This window comes from Haemaphysalis longicornis, unplaced genomic scaffold (genome assembly GCF_048455015.1).
Source record: "Haemaphysalis longicornis isolate Haplotype H1 unplaced genomic scaffold, Haemaphysalis longicornis Haplotype H1 scaffold_29, whole genome shotgun sequence".
Taxonomy (NCBI): domain Eukaryota; kingdom Metazoa; phylum Arthropoda; class Arachnida; order Ixodida; family Ixodidae; genus Haemaphysalis; species Haemaphysalis longicornis.
This window is the reverse complement of record NW_027526331.1, coordinates 3,706,905-3,722,346: the sequence shown is the minus strand read 5'-3', so window position 1 is coordinate 3,722,346 and position 15,442 is coordinate 3,706,905. Positions and strand designations below refer to the sequence as shown.

At 51.2% G+C, this 15,442-nt stretch overlaps 1 protein-coding gene across 1 annotated transcript in view; it reads right to left on the bottom strand.

Moving 5' to 3' along the window:
* LOC144173139 (uncharacterized) overlaps window positions 1–15,442 on the bottom strand; it is a 36,843-nt gene that overhangs the window by 8,262 nt on the left and 13,139 nt on the right. Inside the window, exon 2 of the mRNA XM_077701653.1 lies at window positions 4,583–5,575. Within this exon, the coding sequence (XP_077557779.1) occupies window positions 4,583–5,575 (993 nt within the window). The remainder of the gene's footprint in view (window positions 1–4,582; window positions 5,576–15,442) is intronic.

Sequence of the window (15,442 nt, the reverse complement as noted above, 5' to 3'; positions counted from 1 at the left end):
CTACTTGTGATGCTACTTAGCGCGTGCTTGGGGCCAGTCGCACCCCCCAAAAGATAGATAAAGAAACGGCGTGCCTCAAACACTCTCTCTCACGGATTTTAGATTCATTGCTTTCCCACTGCGCTTCAAACCAAAACGGGAGCATGTGCTACGAACGCGCCTTATGTCCTTCACTCATTGAAACTACGTCAAGAAGCTACTGATACAACGAAGGCACGCGAAGCTGAACCTCAACGGAAACGACGAACTGAAAACTAATGGGAACTTCAGTCGACCCCATGGCTGCTTCGCATACTACTCAGCGTTCCACTACGGGAAGACGGGGTAATTTTTTTTTATGTTGCGCATCTCTGTTGAAGACTGGCAATAAAGAAAAAAAGACTCTCTAACCCAGAGTTAAAGTTCTCGGAAATATTGTTTTCGCTTTACTGCCACATGAAACAGCTATCTGCATCTGGCTTCTTTCGACATTGACCCCCTAGTGGTGAAGAATTTCGACTTCGTCATATAAAAGTCTTTAATATTATGTGTGGGTTTTCAAAATATTGTTACGAGATGGATTTATTTACAGTGAGGTTGGATGGTGTAGGACGAGCGTAGATGGTAGAGCGGTCCGTGAATGATGGGGCCAAGCCGGAGTGCAACCTCGTTCTCTTCTTTCTCCAACTCCGGTGATGAGGCTGGCATGGTTGCAACCCCTGGCGTGTAATATTGGCGTAACATTTCCCCTGTCCCAGACGAAGCCCTCTGGGCAAGTTAACTTACACTGCGTTCTTGGCAACGTTTTAGGCGGGCAACATGCACCACTTGTGTCTTTTTGGATTGTCGCCCACTTGAAGTTAAGCGTGAAATAACATACGCAACATCGTTGAGACGCTCGATCACAACAAACGGGCCGACGTAATGGGACAGAAGCTTCTCGGATAGCCCACGCTTTCGCAATGGCGTCCATAGCCACACAAAGTCACCCGGCGCGTACGTAACATCACGTCGGCAACTGTCAAATTGCTTCTTGGAGCGCTCTTGGGACGCGAGAGTACGTAGGCGAGCAAGTCGACGGGCATCTTCAGCTAGGCAGAGCATCCTCGCCAACGAGGGTTCGTAATGCAGAGAGAAAGGAAGCATGGTGTCCAGGCAGCTGCTAGGTTGACGGGCGTAAAGGATGAAAAACGGGCTGTAACCGGTGGTTTCATGCTTAGCCGTGTTATATGCGTATGTTATAAATGGCAACAGCTCGTCCCAGTTTCTGTGGTCCGAAGCGACGTACATCGCTAGCATGGACGTCAATGTTCGGTGGGTTCGTTCCGTCAGACCGTTAGTCTGAGGGTGGTATGGCGAGGAGTGGCGAAATTGTACGGCACAAAGGCGAAGAAGCTCTTCAACCACCGTCGCAGTGAATTGGCGCCCGCGGTCACTGATTATGACTTTTGGGGGTCCATGGCGTAGCAATACGTTCTGGAGCAAGAAGAGCGAGATTTCTGTCGCAGTTGCAGAGGGTAGGGATGCCGTCTCAGCGTAGCGTGATAAGTAATCCACGCATACAATAATCCAGCGGTTTCCCTGTGATGAGCGCGGGAAAGGTCCCAACAAGTCTATGCCAACTTTTTCAAAAGGACGGTATGCCGGGTCCACAGGCTGAAGTCGGCCTGCCGGGACAGTGGTGGGATGTTTGTAACGTTGGCATTGGTTGCAAGACGCCACATAGCGCTCAATAGTTTTGCGCATGTTGGGCCAATAAAAGCGTTGTTGGGTGCGGTGAAGAGTGCGGGCAAGCCCCATGTGGCCGGAAATTACGTCATCGTGCATAATGTTCAGAACAACGTTGCGAAGGAATTGTGGTACCACAAGAAGAATGCGCGAACCGACGGCGGAATAGTTCTTCTTGAAAAGCAAGCCGTTGTGGAGGCAGAAACGGCTAGTAGGGTTTGACTCGGCTGAGGCGAAAAGGTGGTCCAAACTCTTGTCCTTGCGTTGTTCTCGTTTGAACACAGCTATATCGGGAAACGCCGTCGACACCGAGGCGAGGCACTCATCAAGGTTGTCACCATCTGAGTCCGTTGATTGTAATAGCAGCCGGGAAAGGCAGTCGGCATCGGCATGCTTGCGGCCACTCTTGTACGACACCGTGAAATCATATTCCTGTAGTCGGAGAGCCCAGCGCGCCAGTCGCCCACACGGATCTCGAAGATTGATGAGCCAGCAGAGGGAATGGTGGTCTGTGGCGACTGTGAAGGTATGTCCATAGAGGTACGAGCGAAATCGTTGTGTGGCGAAAACGACCGCGAGGCACTCTTGTTCTGTGACTGTGTAGTTCCGCTCTGGCTTACTGAGAGTGCGGCTCGCATAAGCAATAACATGCTCCCCGTCACTGTGTCGTTGAACAAGGACTGCCCCCAGTCCAATACCACTGGCATCGGTGTGCACTTCCGTTGGGGCTGCGGGATCAAAGTGACGAAGCACCGGCTCCGACGTCAAAAGATGCTTCAGGTGGCGGAAAGCGATGTCACAGTCAGAGCTCCATTTGAATGGGACGTTCTTCTGGAGAAGGCATGTGAGAGGGTAGGCTATGTCGGCAAATCCGAGAATAAAACGGTGAAAGTAGGAGCATAGTCCTAAAAAGCTACGGAGGTCCTTAACAGAGCACGGTTCTTTAAAGCGGCTGACGGCTAGAATCTTTTGCGGATCTGGTCGGACGCCCTCATTATCGACAACGAGACCGAGTACAAGTGTGCGCCTTTCGCCGAATCGGCATTTTTTCGAGTTTAGGATGAGACCAGCCTTGTCCAAACATTCCAAAACAGTGGCCAAGCGAGCGTTGTGCTCTTGAAAAGTGCGACCGAAAATCACGATATCATCAAGGTAGCACATGCACACCTCCCACTTAAGTCCACGAAGGACAGTGTCCATAAAGCGCTCAAACGTGGCAGGGGCGTTGCAGAGTCCAAAAGGCATTACATTAAATTCGAAAAGTCCATCGGGCGTGACAAAGGCGGTCTTTTCTTTATCGTCGGGGTGCACAGGAATTTGCCAGTAGCCTGATCGTAAGTCAATTGTGGAGAAGTATGAAGCCGAATGGAGACAGTCTATTGCGTCGTCTATCCGGGGCAGTGGATATACGTCCTTCTTGGTAATTTCGTTAAGGCGCCGGTAGTCGACGCAGAAGCGCCATGATCCATCTTTCTTTTTGACCAAAATCACCGGCGCCGCCCAAGGACTTGAGGATTCCCTAATCACGCTCTTCTGCAACATCTCGTGGACTTGTTCGTTAATGACTCGTCGCTCAGAAGGAGAGACGCGATAAGGCTTTTGCCGTATGGGCCGTGCTCCTCCAGTGTTAATTAAATGGTGGGTCCGTGTGTTCGGCACAGAAGAGCGTTGATGTTGGCGGGCGAAATCAAACACACTTGAGTACCGCGTAAGCACTTGTACCAATGCGCGACGTTTTTCTGGGCCAAGGGATCCATTTACCATGCCCTCCAACTTGGCAGTGTCCACCGGGCAATTGTGAGAAGGGGAATCCAAGGTTTCTGTCAAAACCGCCACTGAAGAACACGCAAATTCAGAGAATTTGGCAAGCTTCAGGCCACGGGGAAGCACGGCGGGCTCAGAAGAGTAGTTAACTGTCCACAATGCGGTGTAACCTTGGACAACTGAAACAACTGACCGTGGCACCAGAATGTCTTTTTTGGCACAATTCAGAGGAACTGGTTCGACCAATGCTTCAAAGCCGTCTACGTCAACTCCGGGGCAAAGAACAGAAACAAATGCCGCTGACCTCGCTGGTATGATTGTGTCAGCCAATACGCAGAAGGCACGGTTATCGGAAAAAGAGCCTTCCACAAGGGCAGGTAGCACGGTCCCATCCACGTAAATTTCTCCATTGCGACAGTCAACGGTGGCCCCGCACTGCTTTAAGAAATCCAGACCCAAAATAACATCGTGCGTAGATCGCGGAAGCACCGCAAATTCCGCTCTGAACGTGTGGCCACCAAACGAAACATTCACTGAGCAAACCCCAAGAGGGCACAGGCACTCACCACCAACACCCCGAAAAGTCACCATTCGGTCCCATGTAAACATAACTTTACGGCCAAGGCGGGCTTTGAAAGCTAAACTCATGACAGACACTGTTGCTCCGGTATCAATCAAAGCCATTGTTCTGGTGTCATCTACCAATACTTCAACTGTGTTCTTTAGCATAGATACAGGCGAAGGTAGTTCCAATTGAGACTGTCCGGTAAGAGGCATACTACGGGATGATTGTGCTGCGGCCTCACCTCCATTGGCCGCGCCGGCTAGTTTTCCGGCGGTGGCGACCGACGCCGGAAAGGTGAGGGTGAACGCCGCTGTCGTGTGCTGGGAGGTGTTATACTCCGGTCAGATGCAGGCGAATCACGACGAGGCGGTGGCTGTTCCATAGGGCGCAGATATTGTGGCAGGGAGGTGTCGTAGCGGCCATTCCGAGTGTTGGGGCGGTTCCACATGGGCGGTTGCTCGTACCGTGGTGCTCGACGGCGACGGCGGCAGAAGCGGGAAATGTGTCCCTCCATACCACAATTGTAGCAGGTAGGGCCACGCTCACGGCGGTCAGGGAAGTATTCCTCGTACACGTCGTCAGAACGAGGTTCAAACGTTGGACGCCGAGGACGCTGGTCATACGTTGTACGTTGGGAACGCTGAGACAACCATTCAACGTCGCGACTGTTGCGTGCTGACTGGTGGACATGAGAGCGCTGCGGACTGTGAGTGCGAGTCATAAAGCTCGCATCGCGGAATGGAACACTCGACGGAGAAAGTGTGTTGGCCTGGACGTCCGGTAGCACGTAGCTGTCCCGGATGCGTACGCTGTCGGTATAGTGCCGGGACTCTTCTTGTCGTAGCAGTTCCTCGCGGACAATGCGTCGTATCATTTCAGCAAAGTCGGCAGGCGGTTGCAGGTCAACGCTTGCCACAGTCGTAACATTAGCCAAACGGCCGAACTTAGGTGTAATGCGACGCTTCTTCAACGCCTCGAAGGTGCGAATATGCTGGACAACGTCTGACGCCGATTCCAACTTTTCACGTCCTATTAAAAAGTTGTAGACGTCTTCAGCGATCCCTTTTAATAGGTGACCCACTTTATCATCTTCAGACATTTGCGGGTCGACGAGTCTGCAGAGCTTCAAGACCTCTTCGATGTAGGTGGTGCACGTCTCGCCTGGGACTTGGGCGCGATGGAGCAACGTCTGTTCAGCCAGCTTCTTCTTTGCGACGGAGTCGCCAAAGCGGGATGAAATTTCTTCGACGAAACGGTCCCAGGTTGTGAACTTGCTTTCATTGTTATCAAACCAGGTCAGGGCAGTCTCATCTAGCGAGAACACGACGTTCGCGAGTTGTGCAGCGGCATCCCAGCGGTTGTATCGGCTCACCCGTCGATAATGCCTCAGCCATTCCTCAACGTCTTCATCGGCGTTCCCAGTGAACATTCGGGGCTCTCGCGGGTCGCGGGGGATGCCAGCCAGGCGTGGGGGCCGGCACTGTGTTCCCACCTTGAGGCATCGTAGGAGACAGTGGTGGCAGACCCGCGACACGTCGGCTACGGCGGAAATCCTGGAGGTCCGGCGTGGCGTACCCCGCTCCTCCACCAAACTTTTACGAGATGGATTTATTTACAGTGAGGTTGGATGGTGTAGGACGAGCGTAGATGGTAGAGCGGTCCGTGAATGATGGGGCCAAGCCGGAGTGCAACCTCGTTCTCTTCTTTCTCCAACTCCGGTGATGAGGCTGGCATGGTTGCAACCCCTGGCGTGTAATATTGGCGTAACAATATATTCAAATAAACACATATGCATCGTTTGAAATAGATTTAGTGTCTAAAATATGTTTGCAATGCAGTTGCGCGGACGTCAACCCAAAGTTCGCCTAGCACGGGATTTACGTTACAATAAAACGGACGCGAAATGGACGTTTTTAAGACGAGCAAACTCCAAAATACCGTCCCAGAACAAGTTCTTAGTCGTTTAGACGTGCTGTTAAGGCAATTATAACAGCAACTCAAAAAGCACAATGTTACAGATTCCAAGAAAGAAAGCGAGTCAAAGTTGATACAAGAAATGAAGAAAAAAATGGTTGTCATTCCGCCCTGCGAAAGTGGATGTCCAGCAAAGCTGTTGTAAACCACTACAAATGGTGATGGAGGAGCGTATGAAATGGTTCTCGTCGTCTCGGCGGGCTTGTCGGTTGCGCTCCGCTAGTGTCACTAGGTACGGGTACAGAGTATCGGCACTCTTTTCTCATATTGCTCCGAGCCGCCGCCATGATAATTGGTCAGTTCGCATTACGTGACATTTGTTTGCACTGTGACAGTTCATGGGAGCCACCATTTTGTTGTATATGCGTTTTATTCGGTCAGCTCTGGTAGGCTTAGCTTGTCCTCCCTGCTCTGTGGCTGCGCGCGACTGACGTCTTGGGCGCCACCAGGTGGCCTACAGCGAACGGTCGTGTTCTGCATGGGCTCCAGAGTTTTACTCAGAAGTGCTGTAATTTCGTTCCTTGGGCCAAAACGGATATCACGGTCATCGACAGCTAGGCTTCGTGCACCGGAGGACACTATTTCACTTCCCCGTGAGTGCGAATCCAGCCAACTTACGGCAGTTTTGAACCACGGCAAGCTAGGCCTCGTCCCAGCGGGACTAGGCTTAACACGGGTACGACCAATGCCGGGCACGACCGCCGACGCAGGGGACCGCCCCGCCGTGCTCCCGAGTACAGACGCAAGTGAGACAGAGGACAACTTAATGCATCAAGACCCAACTGAAGGCGAATGTGATGAAACTGCGAAACTGCGACAGATTCAAGCTCCAACGCCGATTGGATCGAAGTCGTCACCCAAGCCCAGCGGCGACGCGAGCGGAAGCCCAACCCAGCGGTAGGCCTAACGGCTGAGCCGACAACCACGAAGCCCTCGCTTACACGCAAATTTGCTCCAAGGCCAGCTCCCCTTCCCAGGGACGATTACAAGCTCGTGTTGCGACCACAGGGTGGCCTCAAGATAGCGGAATTAGACCTAACCGAGGTCTCGCTCGCCTTGCTGAGCGCAATTAAGTCAACCTGGCGCCAAACCAACCTGCGAGTCCACTATGACATGGTGCAGAACACCGCTACAATCAGCACCCCGTCTACAGAAGGAGCAAAAGCCTTGATTCAGGTGAAGCAGATCCGAATCAATAACATGACCTACCCAGTGCAGCTCTACGGACTCGCCCCAGATCACTCCGTCAAGGGCATCATAAGAGGGGCACCCCTCCGTTTCTCGGAGCGGGAATTGCTAGACAATATGTACGTACCCAACCACGAGATCTATGCATGCAGAAGACTAGGAAATTCAAATATCGTCGTAGTCACGTTTGCTGGTAACAAGGTCCCCTATTACGTTACCCTCTTCGGCTCGGAGTACCCGTGCTCCTTGTACAAGAAGACTGTGCCTGTGTGCGACGCATGCCATGAACTCGGACATAGGGCGACGGCATGTCCTCAGCCCAACACACGTGTGTGCCACCAGTGTGGGGTCAAAGACCCGAAACCCGGACATGACTGCAAGGCCCTCTGCTCGCTGTGCGGGGGGGGCCACCTTACGGCTACCAAGGGCTGCCCGAAACGCTTCCGGGAGCCTTTCGTCCTTCGTCAACGGCAGTTCGAGCGGAAGAGGACGGAGGCGCGTGCCTCTCGGGTGGACCAACTAGCCCTCCAAGTGGATCAGCAAGCTAGTGGATCCAGCCTCACAACCAGACCAGCGGGGGCGGCCCCGTGACCGATCCAGAACCCCATCCGCGAGAAGGAGAGGATATTTAAGCACCAGGTCAAAATCCGGGTCCCGCAACCGTGCACCGAAGACCGGGAACGACGAGAAACAGGTGAGCTGGGCTTGCGTTGTGTCTCCCACTGCTCGACGCGACCCCACACCCACACCAACAAAAAACACAGATTCCCACTCATGTCCAGAATGTTCAACCTTTAAGGCACAGTTGGCGCAACAACAGATCATAATTGCGTCATTAGAAAAAAGGCTAGCAGAACTAGAAAGCTCCCGTGATGATTCGCACCCAGACAAACGCAAACGCCCTTCACGCATCGCCGGAACAAATTCGAATGCTATGGACACAGCTCCCTCTGTCCCACGCGCTCAGGGGGAGTGCGCAAGTTTCTTTCCACAAGCTGAAGTCGAAGCCGCGATAGGTCAAAACAAGACTTCGTCGGAGCACACCACAGACCCCTTTTCGCAACAAACCCAGTCTCAAGGAGGCGCAACCTCCCTCGAAGACCTACTCAAGGCGCTCCAGACCCAGATGCAGACCCAAACTGACCAAATTAACCGACAACTACAGGCGCTATCCACTGAGGTAGCCCAGAACGGCGTCCAAATCAATCAAGTCGTAGGTCGGGTCGACCAAATCGGAACTCGCATCGACCGGCTAGAAGGCAGAATGGAGACGGTTGAAAGCAACAGTCACCGCAGAAGGCAAGCTCCGTATTCCCGCCCTCCAGTATCCGAAAGCAAGGATTTGGTTTCATTCCCCGATGAGTATGCTACCAAATAGGCAGGGCTCCACCACATTGCTTCAATGGAATTGCCGCGGAATCAAAGACAAGTCAGCAGCTCTACAACAGTATCTCGGCACACTCTCTCCCCCACCTGATATCATTGCAGTCCAAGAGACGAACGGTCCAACCAAGCTCCCAGGATACGTTACTTACACGGACCCTTCTGGACGATCCACGGCAACCTTGATCAAGAGCAACATAGCAGCATTGCAGCACCTTACCCCCCAAAGGGAATGTGAGCACACTCTAGTGGAACTCATTCCTCGGACAGCAAAATGCAAAGAGAGCATCTTTATTCTCAACGTCTACTGCCGACCCTCGAAAAAACGACCAGGTATAGAAGATACTGTGTGCGAAGCCCTCCAACTCGCTGGTAGCTCTCCTCTCCTCATTTTGGGGGACCTTAATGCAGCGCACAAACTTTGGGGATACACCTACAACAGTAAGAGGGGGAAAGATCTGCTCAGTGTTATAGAATCGCACAACCTCACGCTCCTAAACGATCCGCACACCCCAACTCGCACAGGGAACAGCGTTTCTCGAGACACAAGCCCAGACTTCTCCCTACTCCGAGGCTCACTCGACATCACGTGGACCAACACCATAGAGAATTTGGGATCCGATCATGATATCATACAAATCCTCATCAAAGGCTTGAGCTACAGGTCATACATTGGTACAGCCAAATTAACTGATTGGGACAAATTCAGAAAAGAAAGGAAAGATCGTGATCATTCGAAGGGACAATCTTACGACCAGTGGGCGGAGAGTGTTGTACGAGATGTAAAGGCCAACACAAAAATAATAGCCACAACATACCAAACACCGCATGTCGATTCCAAACTCCTGCACATCTGGGAAGCCAGACACAGCCTGACCAGACGCTGGAAGAAGCAGAGGCACAACCGCCGGCTTAAGAAACGTATAGCACAACTAAGTAAGCAGGCGGCGGAGTACGCGGCCCACCTGTGCACGGAGAATTGGCTTACGTTATGCGATAGCCTCCAGGGAACACTATCTACTCGCAAAACGTGGCACCTGCTTCGACACCTTATCGACCCCCTCAAGAACAAGGGAGAGACCAGTAGAAGCCTAGCACGCACTATGCACTTGTACCAGGGAACCACGGATGACCTCATTCAAGACTTGAAAAACAAATACCTACGTCCGGGAAAAGGAGGTGCTCCTCCCCCTTATGAAGGTCCACCCAATCTCGTGCTAGACAGAGACATTGAAGTCTACGAGGTTCGAGCCGCCATTGCAGCCTGCAAGCGTTCCAGCTCACCTGGGCAAGACCAAATCACCAACAAAGCGTTGGCTAACTTGGATGACAGGGCTGTAGAAGATCTCACAGAGCATTTCAACGTCTTCTGGCGCACAGGCAAGCTTCCCATCTCCTGGAAGACAGCCGAGGTGCGACTGATCCCGAAACCAGGCAAATCACCACATATAGATAATCTTCGGCCGATTTCGTTAACATCCTGCGTGGGGAAAATCATGGAGAGGGTCATTTTTCTACGACTTCAGCAATACCTCGATGAAACCCAGCAAATTCCCAACTCGATGTTTGGATTCAGAAAACACCTGAGCACCCAAGACATCCTCATTCAAATCAAGGAGGACATACTCATTCCGGCCACGAGACACTGCCCCCGGGCCATACTGACCCTTGACCTAAAGGCAGCGTTTGATAACGTGGCGCACAACGCAATCCTCAATAACTTGGCAAGAACAGGCTGCGGAGAGAGGACGTACAACTACATTGCCGATTTCCTCTCCAACCGCCAAGCTGTCATAAAGATAGGGGATGTCTCCTCTGATCCAATTACTCTTGGGGACAGGGGAACTCCTCAGGGGTCTGTTCTATCCCCCATGCTTTTCAATATAGCGCTGATAGAGCTGCCGAAACGACTAGAGAAGATCCCCAACATAAAGCATGGCCTTTACGCCGATGATATTACTATCTGGACGGGCACAGATTCGATCGGCGGCCTCCAAGACACACTCCAACAGGCAACTGATACCGTCAATCAGTATGCCAAAGAGTGCGGACTAATATGCGCTGCGCAAAAATCTGAACTTCTGGTCGTACGCAGACGACGCACAAAGAAAGACAAAGACGACATCCAAGTCACACTGGAAGGCCATCCCATCAGGCCTACAAAGGCGATACGAATACTTGGACTTGATATCCAGGCGGACACAAGGAACAACGAACTGATTCAGAAACTAAAGACTACCGCCGAACAGGTCACCCAGATGTTACGCAGGGTGCAGAACAGACAAAGAGGGATGAAAGAGGAGGACACCACCAGATTGGTCCAGGCCTTCATTCTATCGCGCATTATCTACGTGGCCCCGTATGTAACTCTGACCAAAACTGAGGAGGAGCAGCTCAACGTCATTATACGGAAAGCCTACAAACAAGCACTGGGTATTCCCACGAGCGCTTCGACTGCTCGACTACTCAAATTAGGCATTCACAACACCGCATCAGAATTAATCGAAGGACACCTCTCCAGCCAAAAATTAAGACTCGAACTCACACTTGCAGGCAGAAAGCTCTTGACGAAACTTCAATGGACGCCTCAAGGGCAGCTACAACCCCGACCTCTTGCGCCAGATATGAGGCAGCACATACACATTAAACCAATTCCCCGCAATATGCACCCGGAACATCATGCAGGCAGAAGACAGGCCAGGGCCGAAGCTCTAGAGAAAATTTACGGTAAAGACGACGGGACGGTTTACACCGACGCAGCAAACAGTAACCATAAGGGAGCAATGGTGGCAGTAGTAACATCGAGAGACAAATGCCTCACCAGCGCAACCATCCCCAAAAGTAACCCTCAAGAAGCAGAAGAAGTGGCCATAGCGCTTGCCATAACCCAGACCAAGGCAACGACGATAATTTCTGACTCGCAGCAGGCCTGCAGAAGATTTACTTTTGGATCGGTGACCCCCGCAGCATACCGCATCCTGAGCACAAACCCCCCGAAACGGCACGTCACGATAGTCTGGGCGCCGGCACACTCCTCCCTCGCGGGCAACGAATTCGCCCACGCGACGGCCTGCGCACTCGCCCACCAGGCCCGGGAAGGAGAACCTGACCCCACCCCTGTTGTGACTTACCGTAACATTACCCAGCATTACCGGCTAGAACGTAGAGTCTATCCACCACCTCACCCACAATTAAGTAAAAAACAAGGCTCGACACTTCGCTTACTTCAAACAAACACGTACCCTCACCCAGTCCGGCTCCATATGCAATTCCCCAATCAGCATCCACCTCAATGCAAGTTCTGTGGAAAATCAGGCTCCCTATATCACGTAGTCTGGGAATGTAGCCAAAACCCGGACTTGCCACCCCCTTTCCCTAGCCCCAACCTCGAGCAGTGGGAGACAGCGCTGTCCAGCGCACACCTCGCCGACCAGGTCATGCTGACGGAGAGGGCGGAACATGCAAAGACGACGCTTGGACTTCTGGACTAAGAAGCCATCCCCACACATATAACTGCTCAATAAAGTTTTCCTCTCTCTCTCTCTCTGACGTCTTTCCGAATGCGAATCAAAGATAATGCGTGTAGCAGCATTTCATCAGCAGAAGTGTGCTTGCAAAGATGCCGTTTTGCAGCATCTTCGGCAGTGTTGTTAACAAAAGACCCGGTCGAAGTTAACGGCGAGGCCGCACATGTGGCAATCTCGCAGCACTGATTAACGATAAAATGGTCGCCGTTGCTGACTTGCGTGCCTCAGTGGCGGTACTCTAATACCTTATCTACTGACACTATGTTCGGCTTCTCTGGCGGAAAATGCCGGGCCCTGCCTAGCCTGACGCATGCGCTCGGCATCTTGGGCAATAACTGCTCTATTAAATGCAGAGCATTTCTTAGCCTCGCCTATTCCTGCGTCGGACGGTGTCAACAGCTCCGCGTCGGCAGCAGGTGCGCCTCTCCTTCCCTCCTCTCTCTCAACAGCAGCTGGCGCGCACATGCGTCGTAGTCAGCCCGTTCGCTCCGTCGCGGTCTCGGCGTAACAGGTGCGTGATAGCAGCGCGGTGGGGCGTGGAAGGGCGCGCGCTGCGTGCGCATGCGCGCTCTCCCTCCCGTACTGCTCTCCCTCTACTGCGCGCGCTGCAAATATAGCGGCTAGCGGTCGCTCGTGTTTCAGTCACTGCGTTGCTCCTTCCTTCCTTGGTTGACGCTCGTGCCCACGTTTACTCGTGTCTGCTACTCCAGCATCACGGAAGAAGCGATGGAAGCAACACTGCCTTCAATCAGTACTGAGGCCCCAATGTTCTGCATTTACTCGTGTTCCCCTCGCGGGAAAGCGCGAGAATTTTTTTAGTCACACTCATCCTGCCTAGCCTCCAAAAATAATCCGCAAACATAATATTTACAAGAAACACATGTTGGGGGGGGAGGGGTCCCATTGTTCAAAGACGCATCCATAATGCTGTTTCGATGCTTGTTTTGTGGTTTCCTTTAACTAATTCTGAGCTCTATGCTGTATGCCTGATTAGCTTGAGGCATGCGCCCGGCGTCTTAGGCCTTGATGCTTTGGCGTTTTTGCCCACGGAGATCATTGTTTCCCACGGTGATAAACCCGTTGGAGATATAGGTATACAGCCTTGCTGTAAAAATATCTAGATTTTTCTAGCAAATGCTGATACATTGCAAATGCTTTCAGCACTTTTTCTGACGCTTTACATTCCCGAGCAATGCATATGGCGGATAATTGAACGCGGGCAATCATTTTCTTATTATTTTTGGATAAAGCCGTGTATGTTCGAGCTACATTTATTATTCTTACAATACAAGTCCTGGGCACAATAAAATTCATGCCGCTTATATCAAAGAGAACGTAGACCTGCCAGTTGGGCATGTTGGTATACGTTCATGATATAAAAAGCGCTAGACACGAAGACGAATGAAGAGACACACAGGACGAAGCGCACTAGCAATTTAATTGTATTTTTAAAATACGAACATATATACACGGAACAAGAACATGAATCTGTGTCATCACCAAAACGTTATTAGCATCGATACGTTTGGAAAATACATATGAACGAAGGAAATATCTATATCAGAAAGCAGCGAGTAATCACCAAATAATCACGCACGCACGTGTAGTGGAAACTAGAAAACCCAATCAAACCCCCTCCAAAAATTGGCCGCGTATCTGCTCCTTTCGTTGCAAATTTTGCCAAAAGACGGTAGTCTTTGTAGACATTTGCCAGGGAAATGCCCCCTTTTGCTTTCCCGCTCACCTCTCATGCTGTTACTGTTTCGTCGCGCTCATCCCAAGGTAAACACACTAAAGGTTTGCTCAAGGCGATTTGAATTTACCGCGTTCCACTGCTACAGGCGGGGTTCTTCGATGCCAGCGCTGCAGTACGGCGGAGACGCGCGTGAATCGAGGCGGCCGACTTGGGGTTTATAGAACCGCGTTGCCGTGCTCCACGTGCGTTCCAAGCAGAACGTGAAACCTAGCTAGTGGGGCCTTTCTTTGCTGTTGCCGCGTGATTTCTCATATGCCGCCCGGAGGTGGCGCGGGCAACAGCAGTCGGTATACGCTGTTCTGCAGTAGATGTGGAATATCATTTGCTATCGGAAAACAAAGCATCCAGGAATTTTTTTAAATAAAGGAACACTGTAAATATCCCTTGTGTACTAATTTTCTGTCTTATATTTGCGTAATGTCTTGTTCTGGTTCAACAAAGTTGACAAGTATGAACATATAAACCAGGCTTAGACGTTTACATTTGGCTGTGAGTATATAAGACTATTGCGCAGTAAGCATTTTATTTTACTTTGGACGGGTGGCTGAATCGAGTTACAGACAGACAGACATAGACAGACCAAAATTTCTGGGTTTAAGTAGCCCAAGAAAAACTACCGTCTTTAAAATGCAAACTCGATATCGGATAAATGTACAGATGGCTGGCTGACACAAGAAGTCCCTCCCTTTCTAATGCGGGAAGCTTCCATGAGCTCCCTTGTGGATCGCTTTGCGTGCTTCTTGTGTCACCCAGCCATTGTTCACTGCCGAACAGTAACTCATACATGCGTCAGTACCATGCGTCTACAGGCGCGTTCACCACAATGTGGTTGCCTCTGTGAACCCTCTTTCTTGCCTCTCCTTTTCAGTTTTTTTTTTTTCTCGATGCCGCTGAAGCATGCCGATTCCAGAAAGGCTGTTCTCGGACTTCGTAAAATGAAGCCACGCTTTCACACACAGAATCACGTTAGACGAACGCTCGACCAACAACATGTCGCGATGAATATGTGATAGCCGTTTGCAGAGCGCGACTGATGCCGGGTGTATCTCTTCAGCAAATTCCAGGAAATTCATGGGGTATTTATTGGATTCCGTGTTCTTTAAAGGTCAACGCCAAAGGAGTTTCGAAATGGTGCTATTTCTTAACTAACGCGTGAAGCTTTGTTTTTAAATCTTGCTCGTTCCCTCAACACCTTTGGTGATGCTATAAAAGTAAAACGAATGTGGGGGTGTCTCGAAATTCCCCATCTCGTTCCGATAGCAGGGAGTTCAAGCAAGCAATAAATATGCTGCGAGTGTTCTAGCTGAGCTCCGGAATGTTTGGCCGGCTCGTATTTGGCGTGCAACGATTAGCAGCGCACTGAATTCTGTGCCGCAATCTGGCTGCCTCCTTGTTGTCTGAGTGTGGGTGCGTAAGGACTTCTTTTAGCTTTTGTTTTGTGCTCACTAATTGTTTCCGTCAGGAGACGGCATATGCTGCTGCACCTGTGCACTGCCCATTTAACGTGTGTATTTTTCTTAACAAAGTGCTCAGAACAAACTAAGGTAAGATGGTGTATACTGTATTTTTGTACTGATG